This window comes from Amphiura filiformis, chromosome 16 (genome assembly GCF_039555335.1).
Source record: "Amphiura filiformis chromosome 16, Afil_fr2py, whole genome shotgun sequence".
Taxonomy (NCBI): domain Eukaryota; kingdom Metazoa; phylum Echinodermata; class Ophiuroidea; order Amphilepidida; family Amphiuridae; genus Amphiura; species Amphiura filiformis.
Genome location: NC_092643.1, coordinates 62327071 through 62353605, shown reverse-complemented (window position 1 = coordinate 62353605; position 26535 = coordinate 62327071). Strand labels below are relative to the sequence as shown.

The 26535-nt window shown below is 39.0% G+C and overlaps 1 protein-coding gene and 1 long non-coding RNA gene across 2 annotated transcripts; one reads left to right on the top strand and one right to left on the bottom strand.

Moving 5' to 3' along the window:
• Window positions 1–5910: 5910 nt before the first annotated feature.
• Window positions 5911–11516, top strand: LOC140136319 (uncharacterized). The gene is made up of 4 exons (XM_072158046.1): window positions 5911–6108; window positions 7286–7765; window positions 8973–9073; window positions 9981–11516. Exons 1-3 carry the CDS (start codon window positions 6045–6047, stop codon window positions 9065–9067), a joined length of 639 nt encoding a protein of 212 aa, XP_072014147.1. The 5' UTR covers window positions 5911–6044; the 3' UTR covers window positions 9068–9073; window positions 9981–11516.
• Window positions 11517–11868: 352 nt separating this feature from the next.
• LOC140136320 (uncharacterized) lies at window positions 11869–21899 on the bottom strand. The gene is made up of 4 exons (XR_011856646.1): window positions 21811–21899; window positions 14664–14798; window positions 13124–13173; window positions 11869–12347 (listed from the first exon to the last, which is right to left on the bottom strand). It is a non-coding gene; the product is annotated as an uncharacterized lncRNA (long non-coding RNA).
• Window positions 21900–26535: the final 4636 nt, after the last annotated feature.

Genomic DNA, 26535 nt, shown 5'->3' with positions numbered 1-26535 from the left:
CTTTTAGATGAGCTTAGAAGTGGGAAAGGACCAAAACAGATCTCCAAAATGAACAGTAAGAAAGCTAGAATCAGCCAGATGTAAGACAAAAATGGTATTCCTACATCTAGTAAAGAAAAAATACTCGACATCTGTGCAGAGTTCTACCAAGCTCTCATTCTAACCAAAGTAAACCATACTTCTTGTCTCCGGATCAAACAGACATACCGAATGTAACTGTTAAGAAGTAGAGACAGCAGTAAAACAAATGAAAGACAACAAAGCACCTGGCACTGATGATATGTGACATGTCAAAAGGAGACACTAACTTACGAACTTCGCTTAGGAATGTCCGATTTCATTGGGGAAAGCGACGTTGTGGAGCAAAATATATCTACATTTTTATACGCTCTCCCTTTTGGGATTGAGCACTTTATTCAAAAGATAGTCTAACTATGAGTCAAATGTTGTTATTACGCTCCCGGGATTACGCTCCTGTTTTTGCAGTTGAGCACTTTCTGACTATCCGATAGACAGACTGACTCTGGGATAGACTTTGGCTGTGTTGACACCATGGAATGTATATTCTTTCACATTCCTAAGAGATGGTAGTCCACCCAAAGCATTTCATCGTGTCGTCTGACGATTGCCTTTTAGGCATGAAACTCAAGAGTAACGACTACCTATTCTGGAAGGTCTGTTCTTTGAATTTTTATACGCTCTCCCTTTTGGGATTGAGCACTTTATTCAAAAGATATGTAAAAAACTCAAAATCGATAACCTGCCCAAAAGTGTCTCCTTTTGACATGACACGTCACATATATCCAGTGACGTGTATAAGATAGGAGGTGCAGAAATCAACACTCAATTAACAAGACTTTACAACGAAAAAGTGACAGAAAAGAAGATACCAGCAGCCTGGAAGGAAGCCAAGATTATTATTCTACATAAGAAAGAAGATAAAGAGAATATCAAAAACTACCGACCAATTAGTCTGCTATCACATGCATTTAAAATTTTCACACGAATCATTCAGAATAGAATCAAGAGAATCTTGGATGACAATCAGCCTAGAGAACAGGCAGGCTTCAGAGAGGGCTTTTCAACAACTGATCATCTGCAAGCTTTGAACCAACTGATTGAGAAAGCAAATGAGTATCAGCTGAAGCTTTGTATAGGCTACATAGATTATGAGAACGTTTTTGATTCGGTGGAACATAGTGACTCATTTGCAGCCTTAAGAAGGATTGGAGTTAACGATAGTCCTCAACTTCTGTAATGAGGCATTGTTGAATGGAAATTACTTAAGCGAATTAAGGAGGCACACAGGGTCACTAATTATCCATTATTATTCACCTCATAACTCGAAAACTATTTATGTAAAGTATATAAAAGTATACATTTTTTGAATGGAAATGAGCTCATAAATCCATTTAAAATGTCAGTTTTGGGTCAAAACTACAATTTTCGAAAAAATCCCAAAAACGGATTTTTTGACCAAAAATTTTGGTCCGCCATAAAAAATTATTTGAAAATCAAAACTGTAAAACATGAATTTTATTAATTTAGACAAATAAATCTAGAAAGTGTTTTTTTATTTTTTCGAAATTTTGCTTAGTTTTTTAAAATAGGCAAAAAATCAGTAAAAAACGTGTGACCCGTGTTCAAATTTTTGAATCATGGGTGATAAAAAAAGTTTTAGGCCCTAATTTAAAAAAAATTAAAAAACACTATCTAGATTTTGGCCATATCTAAACGTTTGACTTAAAAACTTACCTCAGTGATGCTTCATTTAGATGCTATGGCGGACCAAAAATGGTTAAAAGTGGTCAAAAGTGAACTTGCCTGAAAATCGCGATTTAGAAAAATACAGCGGATTTTAGGTCCATTTTTGAAGATTATTCCATAAAGATATAATCCGGTGACTTGTGACGTTTGGTCAAGTTAGAAAATGAGAAGGGCGTCCAACTGCAGCAGATTGGCATTTTTTGGTGATTTAGAAGGTAAAAATTAGGGACGCACCATTTGATACTCAGGGGGGTAGGAAGTTAGGGTTGGGGAAGAAATTTTTTCGCCGCCGAAGGCGGCTGAAGTTATTTTTTTTACCGCCGAAGGCAGAAGTTTTTTTTTTTTTTTAATTTCATGCATTATACACAGTTAGGTGGGGCAGGTTTTTTTTTTTTTTTTTTAGTGTTTGTGGGGAAAGGTTTTTTTTTTGCTCATGTAGTGGGTGAAGTTTTTTTGTTGAAAAACTTCCTACCCCCACCCTGAGAATCTAATGGTGCGTCCCTTACAATATGACAAAATTATCCGTGCACATTCGGCAGATGTTTATCCACATGGTGCAGCCATTTTATTTACTGCAGTCTTGTTTCCATGGGTAGCGCTATAAAATGTGTCATAAAAACAAAACGGTAAATTTTAATTCCTCAATTTTTTCACACAAGGTCACTGATGGATATACCATATATAAAATGTTTTCAAACCTAAAAAGTTCAACTCGGTTCTTAAGTAAAAATGGATTCTTTTCTCTATTGCACTTTTTTTGACTCACCCTGTACTTACAGATAAATTTCATCTTTTCACTTTTCAAAACAAAAACAAACAAACAATTCACTATTATGTTCATATAAAAAAAAACCTAAAATTTATACCACTATATCAGCACTTTTTTGGCGAAATTTATCTAGTAGGCCGTAGGCCTACTGATTCTGGGACGGGGACGGTGGTGGTCTGTCGGCCCGCAGTTTCGCAATGCAATGGTGCAAGCTTTACCTACCTTGGAAGAGATCAATACGATAAAATACGGTAGTGATCGCGATTGGCGACTCCAGCGCCTCAATTAGAGAATAAACGATAGGAATTTTTATTTTGACTATCCTTTACCGTGTGATAGACGACAGGCAGGTCCAATATTTTGAGTAGTGGATGCCGGCGCAGCCGGTATCCACTACGAAATATTGGACCTGCCTGTCGTCTATCATGAGAGGATAGGCAAAATAAAATTCCTATCGTTTATTCTCATTCTTAGTCAGTTAAATATTATTTTAATAACTGTAAACAAATTTTTTAAGCAGAAACTTAGTTACCGTCATAAAACGTCCCCTCATTATAAAAATGAACGAAACTTGTTTACAGCTTCACGTATTCTGTTGCGCGTATTGCTGGCGCGTTCGCGTATTCCGCACTAGTCTACGCATCTCAACACGCGTGTTACGCATTATCAAGACGCATGATGACGTGGGGTCGTCTACGGCCCGATAGACGGCACCCGAAATCATGCGATTGTCCAATCAGAAATGTGTCTACGAACTAGACCACTCCCACTGACTAAGAATCAGTAATCACCTCGCCCATCCAGTTTACCATGTGTGCGTGTCTTTGCTAGCTGTACGCCGCGCGCAGTACGCGTTACGAGAACGCGATCTATTGCGGGAAAACAATGATTTATTTGCTTTTGCATTTTGACGAATTTTTAATGAAAAAAGGTCTTTAAAATAGCTTTTCTTATGGTTCAAATTTTAAGATTTCTTTAAAATCTATTAATGACAAGATAAAATACGGTTTGAAGATGACATTAGTGATGAAAACTCAATTTTGGCCATGTAACACTTCAGTGATCCTGTGTGCATCCTTAAGTGGATTGGAGAATTGAATGAAGTGGAATACGTTTGTCAATTTGTCATCCATTGTAGCAAAAACATTCAACAGTCTGCTACTCAATAGGATTCGCCCTTCCTGGGGGGGCACTCAACACAAATGACCATACGGGTATGCTCCCTGGAAAGACCCCCCTTTTTGGGTTTCGCAGCTCCGAAAGACCCCCTATATTTGACCAAAATAGAGCTCCGAAAGACCCTTGATTTTGATAATTTCAGCTCTAAAAGACCCAAAAATTGCTCATTACTCATATTTCTGTTTTTTAAGGCGATTTTCAACCAAAAAGCCAAGAAAGACCCTTGATTTTGACTGTTTGCAGCTCCAAAAGACCCCATTTTACTTGTAATTGTTCACAGCCCGGTTCCCAGCTCCGAAAGACCCCCTTTTACCGGTACGCTGTCAGCTCCCAAAGACCCACCGCCTCAAAATTCCGGGGGAGCATACCCGCCAAAATCTTTTGATGTGCCCCCCCGGTCGCCCTTATCGCAACTGGTCCTGGAATTGAATCAAAATCGGTTTAGACTAATGGTAGATCTACGGGGTCGCACGCAGATCCTCGCTCCAAGGAGGTTACTTGAGGGAGTCACAAATTACAGCGCTTTGAACACTCCGTGATCTGTGGTAAGGCGCTTATAAATACCAAAATTTATTATTTATTTAACAATCTAAATTTACTAACAATTCATTCTAACAATCTAAATGTTTCATTAATATCCATCGATTTCAAAAAGGCATTTGATATGATATACCTCCAGCGTTGACAACTATATATTTGACATAATGAGGGCCCAGCCAGAGAGGGTAGTGGTTCCATCAAGGGTTCATGTGGCAGCTCAAACATGGTAAACGAGCAAGAGGTCCCCTAGTATAGGAAGGATTGTTATCAAGACATGACTAACTGGTTAAACTGGACCTGACATGAAGACTGTATGGATAGAGCATTTTGGCACGCCATTGCAGGAGTCGCCATATGCAAATATACTAAAGACAGCAAAAGAATTAAAGTGCCAGTTATATTTACCCCCTGTATATCCTTAATAATTATGTTTAATACTACTAATACAGTACCTATATACCCTTTAATATGATTTAAGACCCATTTGTTGAAGTCGGTTGAGAATTAAAGACGCTTTTAAGGTTTAGTACCATTCAATAGGGGCATCCAATGGAGTAATCGGGAACTTTTGAAATTGAATCTTCCTGTCTATTGCTTTTCCGATTTCAACAAATGAGGTCTAAAATCCGAGCTAAAACATTTGTTGAAGATGCACAGGGGTGAAAATAACTGGTACCTACCGTACCTTGCTATTCTTTTGCTTGTGCGTAGTAAGCATTTTCAAAATAATGTTTGCCGACATGTCCCAGGTTTATTGGGAATTGGATCAAATCCCAATCACATATACCATTACTTTTCTCTGTCCTCAAGGCCAAATACGTGTGTCTCCCTTAAATTTGGAAATTACGAACAGACAAATAAATCAAAGTAATATTTTCTGTAACAATGAAAATTGGGAATCATTGGCCTATAAAAGAATTATACCATATGCTACTTCCGTCATTCGGACATTTATGTCTGTTTGCAAACTTTTATAATATCAATAAAATTTTATTAACACGTCATCCCCGCGTCAGCATATTGACCCATTTCAAACTTAAGTCTCTAGCGCCGAACGACTGAATGTTAAAGCCATATTATAACATTTGCTGAGGAAGACGCCCTCACTGAATTTTTTTAATTCCCTTTTTTACACGATTAAATTGTACTTTATTAAACCAATATACCCTGCAAAAATCAAGACTCTAGGTGCTGTAGTTTTGTCAAAATCCGAGATTTTGAATAAAACGCCGGAACCGGCGCTTTATTATTACGATGGAATTATTAGTCGAACGCATACACGATGTTCATAACACACAGTACGTACACGTGATATACACAACAAAAGGGTCTTACCACAACATGACCGAAGGAGTGGTACGTATTGGCGACATGTGCGCTGGTAGTAAATTCCAATTTTCTTTGCTTTGCCGTAGTTGTTCGGCTCAAAAATAAAAGGAGAAATGTCTGACAGTAAAAGCTAACATTTTATGGCAAATAAATGCTAATCTATTTTGTTTGAAAATGTTATAATATGGCTTTAACCAATGAAATTGTCTATGTTAACTGGCGCACCAAAAACGTTTCACGCTTATTGGTCGGTAATCAAAAGGCTGGTCTCTAAGACTGAAGTATGAAACCCTTGAATCATTAAGTCATATAATTTATGCCGAGTGCGTACGTGTATTTGTAAAATTATAAAGTTAGGTTTGTTTCGAATGTCAAGCACTGACTTTTCATGGTCTAATAGCAAGAGTAGAGGGACATACGAAATATCTTAATTTCTTGACCACCTCAATTTTCTTTTAAAATGTGGAGTATTCTGTGCATCGTATTCCTTGTTACAAGCTCAAGTGCGCACGAACATGACGAAGGTAAGTGTTACACAGTATTTCGTATTTCGTCAGTAAACTATCATTTGTTGAGCTAATTGACTTTTCACAACGTTTTGAATTAAATCGTTTTTCTGGAACTTACTTTTACAACTGGCTACGTTGCGTTTGATCACATACCATCAGAATTCAGCAGGCAACTGATCCGCTGCACAGGCTGGTCATGTGATTCTTGAAGACGATTTCGGGATCTTTTTGATGGCCCGGTCCATGCATGCGTGAGATAAGTTTTGCCTCGGTTCCCCTTCCTTGTTTATTGACGGCTGCTCCACTCTCTCTATTGATGTCTCCATTGACGCGCGACTCTTCAGCTCATCAGCTCCCATCCCAGTTGCCTGATGGAGTCTAATGGTAACAGATGCAACGAAACAAGTTGTAAAATGTAAGTTCCAGTAAAATATTCAATTCAAAACGTGACTTTAACGACTGGACGATTCAGAATATTCACTATTTCTAATAACCATTGCTATATTGTAGCTTATTATACGGCATGTGCCTGCATATTCTTTGTCCATGCTTGTCCCTTATTCCCCCTGTCCATGTCAGTGTCCAACATTCTGACCGGGCAATCTGTATATGCTGTTCGTCATTTCATACATGACCTCCATGAACTTCCATCATCCAGCAACTTGACACCTGTCTGTTCCGAAATCAAAACTCCAATGTTTTCCAATCCAACATTTCTGCGAGCGTTTTGCCATTTGCGTCAAACGTCGCGCTTTCGCCGATTATCCGCTGCGACCTTCAGTTTTCTCCGCTTCGGGGATTTATTCGCATTTATAATTAACGTCTCCTGCAGTAGGAGACGCTAAAGAAAATTGTACCAGCTGTGGAAGACGCTATATACCGTGAAATTAGCCGCCGGACTGCTGCGTAGAGCAAAACGCTAGCATCGACAAAATGTGTGCGCGTTTGGCTGTTGCATTATCAAAACGCAGAAGCAATTCTGTCGCCAAGAAATTTGCCCCATAGCCACGGCTTAGCGCAGTGACAAGACGTCTTCAAGCGCCAATCAAATAAAATAATAAATCAATTGAACGGGACCGCACTCAAATACGTTGGACTTTTTACATTACCAACCCAAATAGATTCTACCAATTTCTTTACCACCCTTTAAATTACCCTTTGTATCAATATTTGATTTTTATACTTTTTACAGCATGCGATGACGTTTTACAGCTGGTTGGGTGGAACAGCGCAGCACATACTTCATTCGATCCCGCTGGATGGACAGTAATATTTTCTGGCAAAGAGATACCATGCGATGGATACGTCACGCAGTGGATGTATTGGGCAAAAGTGTCCCAGCCTTTCCGTGGCATTGTATTGAGACCAACTGATCAAGACAACGTTTTTACCGTCGTTGGTATCAATGATATTTCTGCGGGAGCTATCAACCAGGCGGTTATCTACACCGTACCAAAAGATGAGCGCATTGAAGCTCGCCAGGGTGATGTCATTGGATTAGGATGGAGCGATGCCAGTCCGCAAACCACATGGACAACCAGTTGCAATGGTGCTGCCCAGGTTCGCTGGTATCGCGATAGTGACCCCAGCGACCTTGCACCAGGGGACACGGCTACTACCACAGGCGTTCAAGATCGATGTTGGTCATTTTCGGCTTTGGTGACTTCCAAACGTAAGTAATATTTGTGTGGTATTAAAACAAAATGTTCTGGTTATAGTTGTTGCGTGTCGAGCAGATAATTTTGCACATAACGTTAAAGCCATTTTACTGCGTAAAAACGCTCGCGGGACTGGGTGAGCCAAAGGCGAAATTCCCGGGCGACATTCGCAGGTTGTGAGCGACGAAGATGCTAGCAGAGATAGTCTTGAAGCCTTCCGGCACCCGAAGCAACATACTTTATGTTACTGTCCAGGTTACTGCGGCATGTGGCACATTGCTGTGCACAAGTAAATGATAATTATTGATATGGTCACTGTCAAACAACGACGGTGACGATGACGGTGCGATGGGCGTGGGTCAAGGATAGCTCTAGATACGCGGGTGGTTCGTTTTTGTGTGTGTGACTATAAAGATGGGATGGTCCCGGGACAGCGATTCGTATGCAGCAGGCCTAGGCATTATGTATTGCCGAATCGGCTTGCCATAGTATAAAATTGAGTCTTAAACAGTCAGGACTAGAGCAGGGGGTGTACAACGCCGGCGTTGCGCAGGCGCGTAGCAAGCGGGGGGACAGGGTGGACGAAGTCCATGGGCCCCGAGGGTTCAGGGGCCCCAAGCAAAAGAGAAAATGAAATAAGCGCTGATTAAGGAGATGCTTAAAGGCAGGGCCGAATTTATCTTGGTCCCGTAAGGAAAGCATGTAGGCCTCAGAGGCCAAGTGTGGTTTACAAATTATATTAGATCGACGGTAGTGGCAGAAGCATTGCAAATTAGAGGGAGATAAGCATATTATTTTGTTCCGATCTTACTAGGACATTTGCGCGCGAAATAAATATTTAATTTTAGCCCAAAATGAATGTGCATTTTGCTATGTGAAGTATGATAAACGCGAAGCGTGCAAATTGTCCAATTTTTACCATATTTTTGTCCAAAACATGGTGTTGTCGGGCTAAGAGGAACATGCACAGGGCAATTTTGGGGCCCTCTCCCGGGCCCTCTGACCCAATGGTAAATTCGGCCCTGCTAAAACCCGCACTATTTCTTGTCCATGGGCCCCCGAGGCTCTTGCTATGCTCCTGGCGTTGCGTAACCTGAAGTATAGGCTAGTACCTGAGGCTGTGCGCGACACAAACTATAATCCTACACCAACGCCACGAAATACTAACGAAATATTAATTATTATCATGATTATTATTTGGATTCGCATTTTCTATTGCAGTCGTTCATAGCCACCAAGCGTCATTTCGGATGATGAGAATGGGAAAACTATCTACCAAGTCCTTGCGCAGGGAAGTGCCAGACTCGAACTGGTAGCTCAGTGTAAGTTGTGATACAAAATGTACCAGCCTATTATAATTTGAATATTTGAAGCCTTCACAGCTGTTTGATGTGATCATTTATTAGTGTTTTAAACAAAACATCATGTACAATCCAATTTGTAGGCTTAAACAGCTTAAAGCTGTATCATACTAATGTATGCAGATGCTTTTGAGTTATTTTCAACTTTAATTTCCCCTTATTTACAACAATATTCACTTTCACAGCATTTTTTTAAAGCTTTTCCGGATATAAAATGTATCAATTTATGACAAGATAGGTGGCGCTATTTAGATATTGGAAATTACTCTTTCAGGCTTTTAATAAAAACAATTCCTTTTATTTTTTGATGAAATATGCTTATAAAATTTCTTTGTTGCTTGTTTCACCTATTCCACCTGTTTAAATGGCAGTATTGATTACCTACCCCTTGCAAATTAAGAAATATGATTTATGATAAATAGAGCCATCTATAGTTTGCATTTTCTTAATAATGAAGCCAATTCTATATACATCAAACAACTGTGCCTTGAATTGCCGCCACCACTTTGGCCTTCATCAGGAGACTGGCAACCCAAGTGTGGGATCAGGCATTTGGACTCTTATACTGAGTGTACACTCTTGGTAAATTGTAACAGCCCACGGTCACGGTTTAGTGACGGCCCCACCCCTCTTTCACACCCCTTTCGAAATATATCGCGTCCGCCCGGTCGAGAATCTCAACAACAAAGGACGCAAGTAGTGCCAAGAAGACAATGACAATGACCCGGGTACTATGAAAGGAAACGTGCCACTCGTCTATGTTCATGGTCTTACTATAAAAGGTTCTCTCTTCTGATCCGTAACCAGACCTTAATCTTAATTAAAACAGACTATGAATTATTATTTCCTTATTTCCTTTTTATTCTAGTTCCAGACATGGAGTGACTCTGAAGGAGGGGGCCACCAGAATGAAAAACGGAATTGATCATATTGACGGGTTAAGCTGCGTGGCAGGAGTTAACTTTAATAACAATTATAATATATATAATAGTAATTGGGAGTGTCTATAAAGTTATATATACGTATGTTTACCTACAGCATTGGGGCGTGGTATCTGAATAAGTATTGGAATAAATTTCAAGGTCAAAACAGTTGCATAAAAGTTTCAGTGCCAGAAAAGGTGTTGTTTGTTGGTCAAGCATCTTGATCACCGTAGAAGTAAATGTAACAGGAATAATTACAATAGCAATTTGTAAGCAGGACGCACTCATCTCCTGTGTGTTTGTGCAATGATAGATGATACTGCTCTTTTCAAAGACAATAATCTCAAGTGCGGGTGATCAGCATGATGTAATGCGATCCAGGTATACAGCGTAACGACTAGTGCAGGGCAATACATTAAAAGTAGTTTAAACCCGTTGATATGGTAATTATTCCTGTTACATCACTACTTCTACGGCGAATTCGCCCTCGTAATACGTCATACCTTAGTTACTGGTTCACATTTGGTTTGTAGACTAGTTGTGTTGTGATCATGTTGATCGTAAGCCTGTCGGCCATGTGGCCTTGATGTTTTTTGTTGACACTGGGGCCCAGTATCAACAAAAAACATCAAGGCCGTATGGCCGGCAGGCCCGAGGCCGGAAACTCCCATTGTCGAGTTCTTTTAGTACTAATGAAGTTCCAATGGTAGTTCCGAACACAGATAGCGTGAACCAGTACGATCAATTTTGACGTTACACTACGACGGCGATTTCTGAACAGTTAGTTGCTGAAATTACCTTGAACATGTAGAAGCTTTAACAGGTCTGATGGACACTCGTACCTATAGTTAACAGGCTACCTTGATTACAGATGTTATTGTTGCACGCACCTATGAGCTCCTGTGTACCAAAAAGTATTGGCAATAACTAAAACGTTTGTGGTAATAACCAAACGTTTTTTTGGTAATATAACCAAAAGTTTCAAAGGTTTATTGGTAATAACCACAAGGTTTTTGGTAATAACCAAATGTTTTTTAGTAATCATGGTAATAACCAAAATGTTTTTGGTAATAACCAAAGGTTTTTGGTAAGAAACACAAGCCTTTTAGGTAATAACCACCACAATGTTTTTATTAATAACGAAACGTTTTTGATAACAACCAAAGGTTTATTGGTAATAACCACAAGGTATTTATTTGGCAATTAACTAAAGAGTTTTGATAGTAACCAACAAGCACCAAAGAACCCTCCCCGTAATATAAAGTATAGAGACACTGGCAGTGACATAATCGGCAAAAGTTACAACAAACAACATCATCAGTAACGTAATTACTATTATACTCAATTAAGTACCAAATATGACACAAAAGTACTACCAATAAACAAAATACCGGTGGTGTAGTCGTAGAAATACTATAACTTCTGTAAACAAATCGAATGCGATAGAGAATTCAAATAAATAACCTTGGAATTGACTACATGCGATTTGATCAAAACTTAAATTTCTTTCATATGTACGTAATCAACTTGTCTACTTTATAATCTAGCGACCGGGGTTCAATCCCCGCTGAGTCCTGATTTTTTCTCTCTCAATATTTTCATATGCCAGTGTGCTCGAGCCCAATCACGCCATTTAAATTATAATTTTTCGAGCTTGCATCGTTTATTTCCGATCCTCGCATATATTAATTTGTGTTTCGCATTGTCTTACGCCCTGCTAGGGTGAAGCATATAGGCCGCCTCCTTCTTCATTACTTTATAATTTGTAATGTTTATTCCTGGGGAAATATTTTAGTATGTGATGCAGACGACGAAAAATATGCTTCCCACATGACACCTGTTACCAACTGTCAACATTTGACATGTTTGATAACCTAGCTATTCACGCACAATTTTATGGCCTCGGGCGAATGTCACTTTCTGGAAAGCTGGACTGAACAAGATCATCTGATGAAACTGACCCCCATCTGCGATTCTGGGTCAGCATATAAGCCTATAATGCGGCCCAAACTGGTAAACCTTCAGGGACAGGGTACGGTGAAGCTCATTTTGGTTTGGAACAAAAACTGTCAAGAAGATTTTTAGCTGAAAACTGCAAGGTGTTCAGTCGACCTGTGCTGTAACTAGTATGCCTTGAATGCTACGCCACCCGGTGTATAAAGTTTTCCCATCCAGGATGGGAAAATTATATACATACAAAGGTGACGTCAGTCTTTCCATATCATTCTTTGTTATAATTTCAACGTGAATTGTCCACAAAGTACAACCCTTTCTGATTGGTCTGTAGTTTTGGACTCTCCGTAGTATTCTCCCTGTATTAAATGATACAAAATATACATACATTATGAAGTTAAATATTTGTGATGTGATCAAGCAAAATCAGTCGGAAAGCGGAAATATCGTTATTTAGATATAGCCAAACAAATGGAGTATTTCCTTTTGTTTCCTATTGTTTTTGAAAAACTCTTTAACTGCTCACATCTTTTTAACTGGTTGTCCAAATTCAATGGGGTTTTCTGCAAAATTTAGCTTACAATCATATTAGAGACTGAAAATGGAATATATCTGACTTCAGACTGATTTTGCTTGAACACGCCACATTTAATGATATTAGAGTCGAAGCTGTCGTGCAATGATAACCATGATAACAACTACGATGATGATTGCGTATCGCAAACCCCCTAACAGTATAAGTGTGACTTTGCCTGTACCAGCTTTACCAATGAGGAAGAGTTCGTTGTTTAAACAAGGTAAAGAAAACCTATTGAAGAAAAGTAAGGGTAATATTATTGAAATTTCATCATTTAGGTGTTGTTATTATTCATTATCACCGTCTTCATCTTCATCATCATTATTGTCTTCGTCATTACATCATCATCATAATCGCGTGATCATCATCATGATCATCATGATCATTATCATCATCATCATATCAACATCATCATCGTTATCATGGTTATGAACATCGTCATAATCATCACCAACAACATCACCACCGTCGCTGTCATCATCATCATCATCATCATCGTCATCATCATTATCATCATCACTATATCTAAGCCGAAAATTAGAATTTAAAAAATCTTACCGATGGTGTAAATACAGGAATGTGTTTTTCATAATGGAAGACCAAGTTTCCTTAAAGAACATGAAAAAGTTAAGAGCGTTACAAAAATAAATGTTGAGAAGGTCGCTGTATATATTCTTCCTGATAATCATTGTTACATTAAAGACATTTACGAATATAATATGAAATTGGTTAGCTTTTTCAAACCTAATTATTTTGGCATAGTATAAATGTTTACACATGTCCCAACTTTGGAATCGATCAACAGCGCAATTTTAACGTAATGTCATAATTCAGACAGTCCCCAAAGATGTTAAAGGGTCAAAATAGCCAGTGTGGTTTCTTTCCCTCTACATTGTTATTTCGGCAAATAGAAATCTTTCCTGACAGTTGTTATTAATTATTTCAGCATTTTGAGAATAACAAAATCAAAATCTGATGGAAATCGTACATTATGGCTTCAAAAGGGAAATTGATTTAGTGATTTTCCAAACCAGAACCCGTGAATCACAGTCCATAACACTATAATTTCCATCAAAATTCAGATTTTGACATTTCAGAATAAGAATATTAAATTCTAATAAACTGTGCAAATGGCAAACCTGCACAGTATTTACGAAAGTAGAATATACAGATATTCTCGATCTAGAAAATTAACTGCGTCGACATTAACATTAAAATTAACGCTCTGCCCGCTTGTCGCTCATGTGTCGCTTGCGTGTCGCTCCCACCATTCACCTGCGCTCGCGTTTTAATCATGTTTTAAATGTTTCTCTTGTGTAGGCCTCACAACACTATTTTTGTCACTATTCTTCGCTTCTTTGCTTCCTATTCTCGATCTAGCATGTCTAGTGAGGCTGCCGAATTCAGAAATCTTGCTAAACATTCATATAAGTCAACTCTGGCGATCGTAAAGTCAAATGAAATTAAATATGTGACCTGCCACATGTACCACGAAATGAGTGTAAAGTCGCAAATTGGTAGTTTCGAGACGTCCCGGCTGCTGCGTTGGCGTTGGTGTTGTTCTTTGTTTCACACGCACCTGTTCATAGTATCTTTATGAATGGGAGCACAATGGGCCATTCACGAAACGAAGGACATACCTGGCTTGTTCAGGTGCGCGACAAACTAGTGGCGGCAAACAAAGAACATCAATTCAGTGCGACTCAGCAGCCAGGATGTGTCGAAGCTACAAAGATGCGACTTTACGCTCATTTCGTGGTATGGTAGCAGGTGCTGCAGGTCACATCTGTGAAGTTTTTTTTCTATATGAGCTATTACTTATCATCAAGTTGATCCACCAATGCCAATTGTAGTGGAGCAGGTTATATGCAAACTATTTTGTACAAAATATATGATTGAAAATATATGATTGCCTTCTTTAAAACTTCTTTCCCAGCAAACACAAATTTTCAGAAAACCTTTAAATGGGGGGTATATAAATGATATAAAACTTTTTTTAAATGCTATTAAAATAGCATTTTAGTACATTTGTCAAAACTTGCGGGAAACATTTTAAGATAATGTTGTTCTTTATGATTTGCATTATCCACGCACTCACCTGGTTTGATTGGGCAGATAAAAACGTCCCACTCCCATTTGATGGCTGCGTCACATATATCGTAGTTCTTGGTTGCAAAATGTACCCCATTAAGTTCAACATTGAAAACAATCTTACCAAACTCGACTTTTTCCACTGGAAAATGAAACATAAAATAGTTTGGAAACCACATTGTCAAAAAACACTAAGGGAAATATGATCTAACCCAAAGCTAAGTACTTCATGTAATGAAGTAAACTATACCCTTTCTCACACCCTTGTTGCATAGACATATATTGCAGTTTATGCTGCACAGCAAACATGATTCGACCTTAACAGGAAATTACTCCGGCAAAATCAATCGATAAAGTCTAGTCTATCCTCCACATTGAATGGTGGACTGCACTTATGCCCAAATATGGCACTTGCCAATCAATAATCACCCACTTGAAATCCCCTGAATCGCTGCACTGACCAAATTTATGGACAGATATGGGAGCTGTTTTTGCTGTTATCTGTCATTTACATATCAGGGAGGTACGAACATTTGCAGATGCCCCACCTACTCAGTTTTTAGCCTACATGTAATGTATACATTATTCTTGATTGACAGCAAGTACACAAAATATCCGTCAAGTGGTTTAGCTTTAATGCCCTTCGGAAGAGAGCGGTCTACAAGTGAGTGATAGTCACTAAAAGTTGCGTTCGATTACACAGGGAATTTTGCAGGCCATGCCGTACCCTTCCTTACTAAAACACAAAAGTGCGAATATTTCCAAATATCTAAATTAGCTAAAAATGTAGGACATGTTACAAAACTATATTTTCTAGAATTTCAGAGAGTACAAAATATATTGGCCGGTTATTTTTCACACAGTGACGTTAACTAGGAAATGCCCTATACCTATACACTGTTTGTAGAGGTCACGCGTCAATGGTGAGAGCACTGTGTATTTGTGTATAGGAAAATGAACAGTAACTGCAGTATGAGTATATCACGGCTGTTTGATGTATATAGAATTGGCTTCATTATTAACTAAAGGCAAACTATAGATGGCGCTATTTATCCTAAATCATATTCCCTGCATATTTCTTTATTTGCAAGGGTTAAGTGATTAATACCGCCATTGAAACAGCTGGAATAGGTGAAACAAGCAACAAGGAAATTTTATAAACATATTTTATCAAACAATAAAAGGAATTATTTGTATTAAAAGCTTGAAATGGTAATTTCCAGTAACTAAATAGCGCCACCAATTTTGTCATTGATAGATACATTTTATATCCGAAAAAGCTATAAAAAATACTATAAAAGTGAATAATTTTGTAAAAGAGGGGAAATTAAAGTTGAGAACGACTCAAAAGCATCTGCCTAGCAAACACAAAACGTTTTTGACATTATTCGCAAAAGCTTGTCAGAAAACGTTTGAATGTCGGGTTATATAAAGGTTACATTAATGGTATAAAACGTTTTCATAACATTAAATAATATTTGTTGGTAATTTACTGCACTGCAAACACAAATGTTTTACAGAAAACATTTAAATGTCGGGTTATATAAAGGGTATAAAAACATTTTAATAACATTCCAAAAACATTTTTGAAAACTTGGTACAAATCATTCTAAACAGAATGTTATTTTGGGGTTGAAAAATATTTTTCAAAAAATGTTTGCCCAAATTATTACAATAACGTTTTTAAAATATTTTCACGACCTTTATATAACCCGTCATTTAAATGTTATTAAAACGTTTTGTAAAAAACATTGTAAGAACATTTCTGTGTTTGCTGGGTGCAAATATTTAAACATAATGTTATTTAAGTGTTGACAAAATATTTGGCCAAAAATGTTTGCAAAAATAGTTTACAATGACAGTTCGAAAACATTTAAAAAATATTGTTGTAGTGTGTTTTCATACAAAACGTTTTAAAACGATTTCATGACCTTTATATAACCCGACATTTTAATGTTATCAAAACGTTTTTGCCTAAAACAAAACCCAAAATTTAACTTATTTAAAACGTTTTAAAAACGTTTTTGTGTTTGCTGGGTGTATACATTAGCACGATATGACTTTTAGCTGTTTAAGCTTAAAATTTGGTTATACATGATGTTTTGTTTGAAAAACTAATAAATGAGACCATCAAACAACCGTTATGGGAATTGAAATTATATCGATTGATAGCTCTTTCAAACTATGCGGTGATGGAAGTATGATTACGTTCACATTGAAGTTTGAAAGAGCTATTAGACTAGGAGCCCAGACAATTTATTCAGCTCATCAGACACAAAAGGTTTGATGGCCTGGTTATGTTAGTATAGGGCCAAGATTCAATATTCCATATTGCTGCCGGGTCACAGCCTGTACGTTCAGCCTGGGGGTTACAAAAAAGGGGAGCTAAAAAGCATTTATTCAGCTCAAGAGACACATGGACAAAACTTGTTGGATATCACTCCCAGAAGGATACGTTTCATGCCTATAGCAATGACAGCAGTTTGGGCCTGTCACGGGGCCCAGACAGTAGCCCCAAAGGGGCCCGCCCATACGGTGTTATTCAGCTGAAGAGACACATGGATGAATCTTTTTGCATTGGAACTATTACCCATTGGGGTTTACAAAATACCAATGACAGCAACTTTTTCCTGTGGGGGCCCAGACAGTAGCCTCAAAGGGCCCATGTCACATAACTGATTTATTCAGCTGAAGAGACACATGGATGAAACTTTTTGCAGTGGAACTATTACCCATTGGGGTTTACAAAATACCAATGACAGCAACTTTTTCCTGTACGGGGCCCAGACAGTAGCCTCAAAAGGCCCGATGTCCTATCACTGGTTATTCAGCCAAACAGATACATCGATGGATCTTTTTGAATTGGAACTATTGCATATTGGGGTTTACAAAAATACCAATGACAGCAACTTTTTCGTGTACCGGGGCCCAGACAGTAGCCTCAAAGGGCCCGATGTCCCATATCTTGTTATTCAGCCAGCTGTAGTTAAAAATGCAGTGGGAATGGCCCTGAAGGAAAAAAATATCCCGAATGTGTCAATTTTGAAATGGTCTCTTTTTCCGTTCAAATTGGTATAACATGCGGGAATAACGTCGCATTGTGCCGAATGAGGCGTTAAAATACGCCACGAAGGAGCTATCTATTGCTGATATGGTATTGGTGAAGTAATAATAATAATAAATTTCGGTATTTATATAGCGCCTTACCACGGATCACGGAGTGTTCAAAGCGCTTTAATTTCGCTGCTATGGTGAATCATCACAATCAGATCGCATCAACTAGGCATTGTGCAGCCAGAATAGCGCAAACCTATCCGCACTTAGATTGTAACATCCACCATTTATATGTCCCCAAATTCCATTGGGTGAAGGAAGTTTTGATAACCAAACAACTAATCACCGATTTTTTAAAGCAGGAGGAAACCGGAGATACCGGAGAAAACCTGCGAGAGTGAGCATGGAATCGGGATAAACCAAGTGCACATGAGTTCTTGGGCCGCGCCAGGGCTTGAACCCGGGACCTCAGTGGTGCAAAGCGAGGGAACTACCGCTGCGCTAACTCGCCCTCCCTAGTTACCTACTTCTGATATTGTTATTGATGAAGTAGCTATCTACTGCTGATATTGGTATTGATGAAGTAGCTGTCTACTGCTGACATTGGTATTGATAAATGTCTATTTTCTTAGCTCTTAACCGGCACGCTTATAAAAAGTAAACAAAAGAGAGTAGCGGGCCCGTAACAAAAATTCCACAATCTTTGACCCGCAACTGTCATACTTTCTAATTAATGTTTCACTTGAATTATATTACTTGTTAAGTCTGCTTTCGCCACAATGATCATCCTCGAGATAATGAGAACTTCGATAAACCAGGGGAGTGCTTAATCGCGGGAACACACTTTTAAATGGGAGATAAATTAGCATGATTAGCGGCTTACAATGTTATGATGAGATTAGCAAAAGCGTTTCCCCACGAATACGCCCACACCCGGACCCAAACCCTTTAAAATATCTTCCTTGATTATGGCTACTAAGTGTATAAATGTTCGCCCTTCTATCGGGCACAGTTGCTCCATGGAAACTCAGTTGAGAAATCAAGAACTTGCCAATCTAGTGTAAATCCTGGGGTAGTCCATGTCATCCCCCCCCCCCACATGCCCAATAGTATTTGAGCTCATGGTCCCCTTCAATGTTCATATTTGTTCATTTTAGCTTGAAATGGGCAATTTTTCCGTGCTTCGCGAGCAAATATCGCTACTTTGATCATGTTCATAATTCTCGCACATTTGTCCCATTCAATGTGCATACTTGTACTTGATTATTATCTTGAAATTGGCATTAAAATTTTCTGCGCTTCACGCGGAAGTAATTAATCTGGGAGCAAAATAACATATTTGTGCGTGCTTTATACGTGCATTTGTCCCCTTCAATGTTCATATTTTGATTATATGAGCTTGAAATTGTAAAATCACAGAATTCTTTTAAGAAACTTAATATCATGTGGCATATAAACATGCTACTTTCACTCCGCTTCAACATGTTTTCAAGGATTTTACACCAACCTCCATCCCCCATGTTATTAACATGCCCCCTCCTCCCCCCACACACACTTATGAAGTCCTAAATGTCATCGCTCATCAAAGGGGGCCTGTGCGTTCATTTTAACCCCGGGCCTGTAATTCCCCCTCCCTGCCTATGGGTAGCTCTTCTGACTATGGCTTTGGTAGCAGTGCCTTCAGATCTGGTGGGCACAAGCTGTTGTAGAGGACTGTTGCTGCAGTCACTTGACGTCTTTGATGGAGAGATGTGATGTTCAGCTCTGTACTTGATTAACTCACGTCTATGATTCGAAGGGCCTTCCTCTGGATAGTCTAGTAATCCTAGAGTGGTGGCGCTGGCACTCATCCAAGACAGTGAGGCGTATTCCATCACACTGTGAACTTGAGCCTTGTAAATAGTTGCCCTGCCGCGCCTCTGACATCAAGTTTGTTTGCAACTCTCCTCATAGCTCATCGCGCCCAGCTTCTGTGCTGCTCTGGATGAGATGTTAGAAATTTGCTTTGTCCAGGTCAGCTTGTTTAGACTGTGACTCCCTCCCAGGATCTTCAGCTCCTCCTTCTCAGCCAGTTTGGCGGTACCAAACAGAAAGATCTTTAGCTTAAAGGTCACCTTCCATCTGCCCAGCCAGATCCTCATTTTCTCCAGGTCTCTGTTCAGACTAGCAGTAATGACCTCATGGTTGCGTTACAATGCTTGCACTCACCTGATTGGAAAACATCTTTGTGCAAATGGTGTCTGCTTTCACATTTACGCCGACGACATGCACATTTACATAAGCTTTGATCAGAGAGTAGACGGATCGTGTCAACTTGCCTTGAATAAACTACAATCCTGCGTTTCTGAAATCCAGCAGTGGATGAATTTAAACAAATTGCAGTTAAACGAGGCTAAAACCGAATTCTTCGTTGCTGTTTCTTCAGGGAAGCTGGTTCAATCCATCTTTTCAAAGAAAATTTGAAAACATACCTGTTCAAGTAGTTTTTTCATGCTTTTATCAAATTTTCATGACATATATTATGCTTTGTATTGTTCTTTTTAGTTTATATCTCTGGTTCATGTACCTGTATATATTCTCTTGTAAATAAAAGCGCTCCGTTCTTTGTGGGGCGCTCAGTAAATGCCTATTATGTAATATATCGGGCCCTTTGAGGCTACTGTCTGAGCCCCCGTACAGGAAAAAGTTGCTGTCATTGGTATTTTTTGTAAACCCCAATGGGTAATAGTTCAACTGCAAAAAGTTTCATCCATGTGTCTCTTCAGCTGAATAAATTAGTTTTGGGACATGGGCCCATTAAGGCTACTGTCTGGGCCCCATGACAGCAAAAAGTTGCTGTCATTGGTATTTTGTAAACCCCAATGGGTAATAGTTCCACTGCAAAAAGTTTCATCCATGTGTCTCTTCAGCTGAATAATCAGTTATGGGACATGGGCCGTTTGAGTCTACTGTCTGGGGCCCCGTACAGGAAAAAGTTGCTGTCATTGTTATTTTTGTAAACCCCAATGGGTAATAGTTCCACTGCAAAAAGTTTCATCCATGTGTCTCTTCAGCTGAATAAATTAGTTAGGGGACATGGGCCCATTGAGGCTACTGTCTGGGCCCCCGTACAGCAAAAAGTTGCCGTCATTGGTATTTTTGTAAACCCCAATGGGTAATAGTTCCACTGCAAAAAGTTTCATCCATGTGTCTCTTCAGCTGAATAAATCAGTTATGGGACATGGGCCCTTTGAGGCTACTGTCTGGGCCCCCGTACAGGAAAAAGTTGCTGTCATTGGTATTTTTGTAAACCCCAATGGGTAACAGTTCAACTGCAAAAAGATTCATCCATGTGTCTCTTCAGCTGAATAAATCAGTTATGGGACATGGGCCCTTTGAGGCTACTGTCTGGGCCCCCGTACAGGAAAAAGTTGCTGTCATTGGTATTTTTGTAAACCCCAATGGGTAATAGTTCCAATGCAAAAAGATTCATCCATGTGTCTCTTCAGCTGAATAAATCAGTTGTTGGACATCAGGCCCTTTAAGGCTACTGTCTGGGCCCCTGTACAGGACAAAGTTGCTGTCATTGGTATTTTTGAGCACCCCAATGGGTGATAGTTCCAATGCAAAAGTTTTATCCATGTGTCTCTTCAGCTGAATAACACCATATGGGCGGGCCCCTTTGGGGCTACTGTCTGGGCCCCCGTACAGGCCCAAATTGCTGTCATTGCTATAGGCATGAAAAGTGTCCTCCTGGGAGTGATATCCAACAAGTTTTGTCCATGTGTCTCTTGAGCTGAATAAATGCATTTTTTTGGCCCCCTATTTTGTGACCCCCAGGCTAAACGTACAGGCTGTGACCCGGCAGCAATATGGAATTTTGAATCTTGGCCCTATACTAACATAACCAGGCCATCAAACCTTTTGTGTCTGATGAGCTGAATAAATTGTCTGGGCTCCTAGTCTATATCTGTTGCCTGATGAAGTCTGAACTCATCTGACGAAAGCTCGACCACTCACCGGTTTGCACAGGTACTGTGACAACCACCGTGCTCGTATATGGACTTATCATGAATTCCCGCCAAGAACGCATATCTCAAAAAGGGTTTCACACTACTTACAAATAGTTGTGTTCAAATCGACGTTGTATTTCAAGCCTCCATTTCCTGTATCTTTTTGCAAGGTTACTTTGCCAACTGTTGGTGGGTTCGGTTCATCTGTTTGGGTACAATCAAATATGATAACGTGAATGAGTTTACACTTCAAATTAATACAAATAATAGCAAAGATAGCTGTTTGACGTATTGTCAAATAATATAGGGTGAGTCTGTGAAAGAATTTATACTGTCAGTAATTTAAAAAAATATATATTTTTTAATGCCCCCAATCAAACAAAGCTACGTAGTTTAATGTTACAGATAGAGTAATAAATGAAAATTTGCTCTTCCGTTCTTCAATCATTATCACACCTCATTTTAAATTAATTTCACGAAAACTTTCATCATTATGATTTGTGTACTGGAGGCTACGGGTACGCCTAAAGATTAGATAGGTCGCTTATTTAGCCGGCATTGAAGATTATCTGCACGTATACGAAATTAGCTTACACGCTCGGACAATGCACAACATGATGTGCCCATTTTACAATGATAGGCCTAAAGACAGTTAATAACACTGAATACGAAGGAAATGCCGATTATTTTGTTTGCAAGAAATCATTAAAATAAAACGACAGTGAGGTGTGAAAATGTGACTTCATTCATACGTGCGGTTCATACGTGCAGATTGTCCATTGAAATGTGTTTGAGATCGGCAGTACAAACAAAAGAGGTTGCGATTCGCATCTTTGATACAAACTTCTACGTGTAACGCCCGATATATGTTAAAAGGGAGAGTTTTGTACTGCGTTACGCGATTTATGAAACTCGACTAATTATCCTAATTTTCATTTTGAAAATAAAGTATTTATAAAATATTATTATTATTATTATCATTATTATTATTATTATTATTATTATTATTATTATTATTATTATTATTATTATTGTTATTGTTATTATTATTATTATTATTATTATTATCCATTTTAGTCATGTTAATTGGCGCCTACATTTGTGAATCACGAAGATAACGCATATATTAAGATAATATTTTTGGCAAAGTCCACTGGACTCTGCACTGCTTTTTGCTTTGCTTTATAAAAGGTAAATAAAACACACATCATCAAATCAGTGATCAGTGTCCTTCGTGGTCATTTACCAGAATATTTTTCCATTACACACTCTTCTCTCGACTCTCTTACTATACTATGCATTCAATTTACGCTACATTATGCAAACCCCTTAAAAGTTTTAAGCAATTTTTCTTTACAGCTATATCATTATCACAGAACCCTGAATCTTTCTAGGGTTTTTGTTATATATTTTGTTTTGAAGTCCCAATTCATGTCAGGGAACTCAAATAGAAACAAAATATTTACCATAAGTAAGCAGTTGGACAACCGCATCTTAACAAACATTTTTATGGAGATTATCCAAAGCTAAAATATGTTGCTATTAAACAATTGGCTTCAGTTTTTCACCGTTTCCGACGTACCAAATCTGTATTAACCTTAACCACCATATCTAAACAACCAAAAATAACATTTTCATCAAATAACCTTTATTTTGTAGCCTCGATTTAAGAGTATAACCATGGGTAATTCAATATCCTGATAACAGAGATGTGAAGATGGAAAGGGGTAGAACTTTTTAATGACCCTCGTATATAATGCAGTTGGTAGATTTGGGGTTCTGTTGTTGAAACGTATTTTTCAAAAGTTATATCGGCACAAAATTCATCTCGCTAGCTAGGCACTCCAAAAATAAGTTTACACTGAGAAAGGCGCATATGGAAATGTTCAATTTTGACATTATTTTCCACGTAATTGCGATTAAGATGGCCTTAATGATTAGCTTTTAAAAGTGCTCAAATGCAGATATGCATGCAAGCGGCATAATACTAATTAATATTGGGCAGATGTGATTCAACCTCAACAGTTCCGGTATTTACAAGCAATTAACACAGCAGATACTGATTTTTGATTTCAGATCCAAATATTTTATTGGTAGCATATATACGGTTTCATATTTGAAGGAATAACCAAGACTTACCACAGTACGCCCATACTGTCCCAATATCAACATGGCCATTTTCCTTAACCCAGTTATCCCAATCAAATGCGTTACGACGAAGTTTATCAACACCTTTATCACCAACATTAGCACCAGTAATATTTCCATTTTTGCCTATCTGAGATGGCTCATCTATTACAGATTTTTCTTCAGGGTCAATTCTATCAACACCGCCATTTTGAATTCCATCAACATCTACATCTTCAATTCTTCCTTCAGAAGTTTTATTTCCAATCGTTTTACTTCCGTCCACTTGTGACGCAACTTCATCAGAAAGTTTTCCTGAAGATCTCAACCCTCGACCAGTTCCGGTGTCCCCATCCACTCCACCTCCTAATCGAAGATGATGAAACTGTGGTGCCCCTCGTCTTTCTTCTCCATTAATATGTTCTAAGTTTGAGGCCAACGTGTCACTGGCTGGTGGATGATTAAAGAATTCCAAATACATAAAGAAAACCAAAACTACACAGCCTACTGCGCAAGACGTTCGCTTGATGTATTTCATTTTGAAGTCCAGATTTAAAAAGATTTACGATCGCAGCGTTGCTGGTCAGGATGGTGATTCAGGAACCGAGTATTAGTTGAAGAAACTGAGAGGTCCTATCTTTAAGAGAATCCATCGTGTTCTGCAAGCTCTGTATGAGGCCTTTTAGTTAATGTCATGATCACGTATATAGGAATACTAATATTCAAAAGCATAAAGTCACATAAATCAAAATAAAACAATCACGCATTGGTCTAATGATTATAATACGATAAAAAGCGCAAAAATCAAAGGTAAACAGATATAACGACCTTTATATTGTCATTATATTGGTTTGTTGATTTGGAAAACTACGTTTTGCCCGTACCGCGGCTAATTGCAGGGTGCCCCAAAATTAGTTGCCATCCATGTGACAGTTTCAATTGTATTTTGAGATTCATGTGACAGTTTCCTTCCGGCTTTACCATCAAAATGAGATGGGAATCTGGTGGCGTCTCCCTGTTTGATGGGTATGCGTCCGCTCAATTTCTGGGTGCATATTTCAGCTTTTTTAGTATTTTTGGTATAGGCCTAGTGCTTTCAGAAGACAGATCCCAAATGCGGCATAGAATAATGATGTGAATAATCGCATTATTTGTTCTCAATGTTCTACATCTAGCGCATTGCAGTTCTCTTTTGACAAATTTGAAGCTGTGTCTGAAGAAGAGTTATGAAATTAATAACGCAGTGGCCCACCAAGTCTTGTGACCTAGACCCCCTTCCGACCTGGTTGGTAAAGAAACATCTCCATATCTTTCTCCCTATTCTCACCCAGACTGTCAATACCTCCCTCCTTTCTGGCTGCTTTGATCTGGTCACCAAGTATATCGTGTACAATAAACTGGTTGAACCTTTGCAGTGTTCCAGTCCTACCTCGACAATTGCAGTAGTCAGGTCTTTGTGAAGGGATGTTATTCTGACAAAATTCATCTGGCTTATGGTGTCCCCCAGGGATCGGTCATAGGCCCGGTATTGCTCACCTATTACATTCATGCCATCAGTGACATTATTCGTGCTCATGGCCTCCAATATCACCTTTATGCCAATGATGTCCAGCTGATTATCACCTTTAATTCTGCCATCCCGGGTGATGCTGCTTGTGCCCTGTTCAACTTCCAACTGCATCCGTGAGCAACAAGCTTGGCTCACCAGTAACAAGCTTAAGGTAAATATGACCACGACTTGAGTGTTGCTGCCTCTTTTCACATAACTACCGATGTCCCGTTGCCTTCTAATCCAAATTGCTTTTCTGACGAGTCTTGTTTGTTGATTTCCATCTTTCTTAAGTAGCTTAGGCTCTTTCCAGTTGACATGATTGCGATGTGGTCGGTTATAGCGGTTTTGTTAAGTTCGGAAGTTGACACAGTTCTATTTCTGGTGTATTTCCGATCAGCGACCTTTTCTGCGTCTTTCTTATGTTCTTTGCGTCTCACTCCAAAAGGGCGTCCCGTCTCGTCAATTTAAGACTTGTCAGTGTCACATCCTTTGCACTCGATCTCATACACCACTCTAGCTCCGCTAGTCTTCGACCTTGTCCTTCGGATGTACTAGCAATCTGTTGAGCGTGTTATCATGAAACGCGTGGCTTCATGGCGATGGAAATCGTGTTTGCGGAAAATCCTCTGAAGTTTCTTTGATGGACCTTCCACATAAGGGACAGCCATGCATTTGGTGTCTGTGTCCTGCGTGGTGCTAATTCCGCTCTCTTTTGGTCTTTCCCAAATCTGCTTTAGCTTCCACCTGTTGTTTGCCTTGTCAAGACTTAAAAGCCCACTTTGGGTCCCCACAACTGGAATTATTCCACATTCTTCCTCTTCTTTGTCTTTATCTTCTGTCACGATGGTATGCATTCTGTCCAGTATAGTTCTAACGACGCCTTGACTTTTTGATGAACTACTCGAGAAAGATGAAAATCAACAAACAAGACGCATCGGAGAAGCAATTTGGATAATAAGGCGGGGGTGGGAGCAAAACAAGAGGGTACAAAACAGTCAACCGGGACATCGGTAGTTAGGCCTATACTCTCTTGATCACGTATACGATCCACTCATAAGAACTAAGCAGCCGAGGCCGGGAATGCGGAAATTGCAGGAAGTAGCATCCAGCCAATGGGCTATTCCAGAAAATAAGCGCACACCCCCTATAGAGGA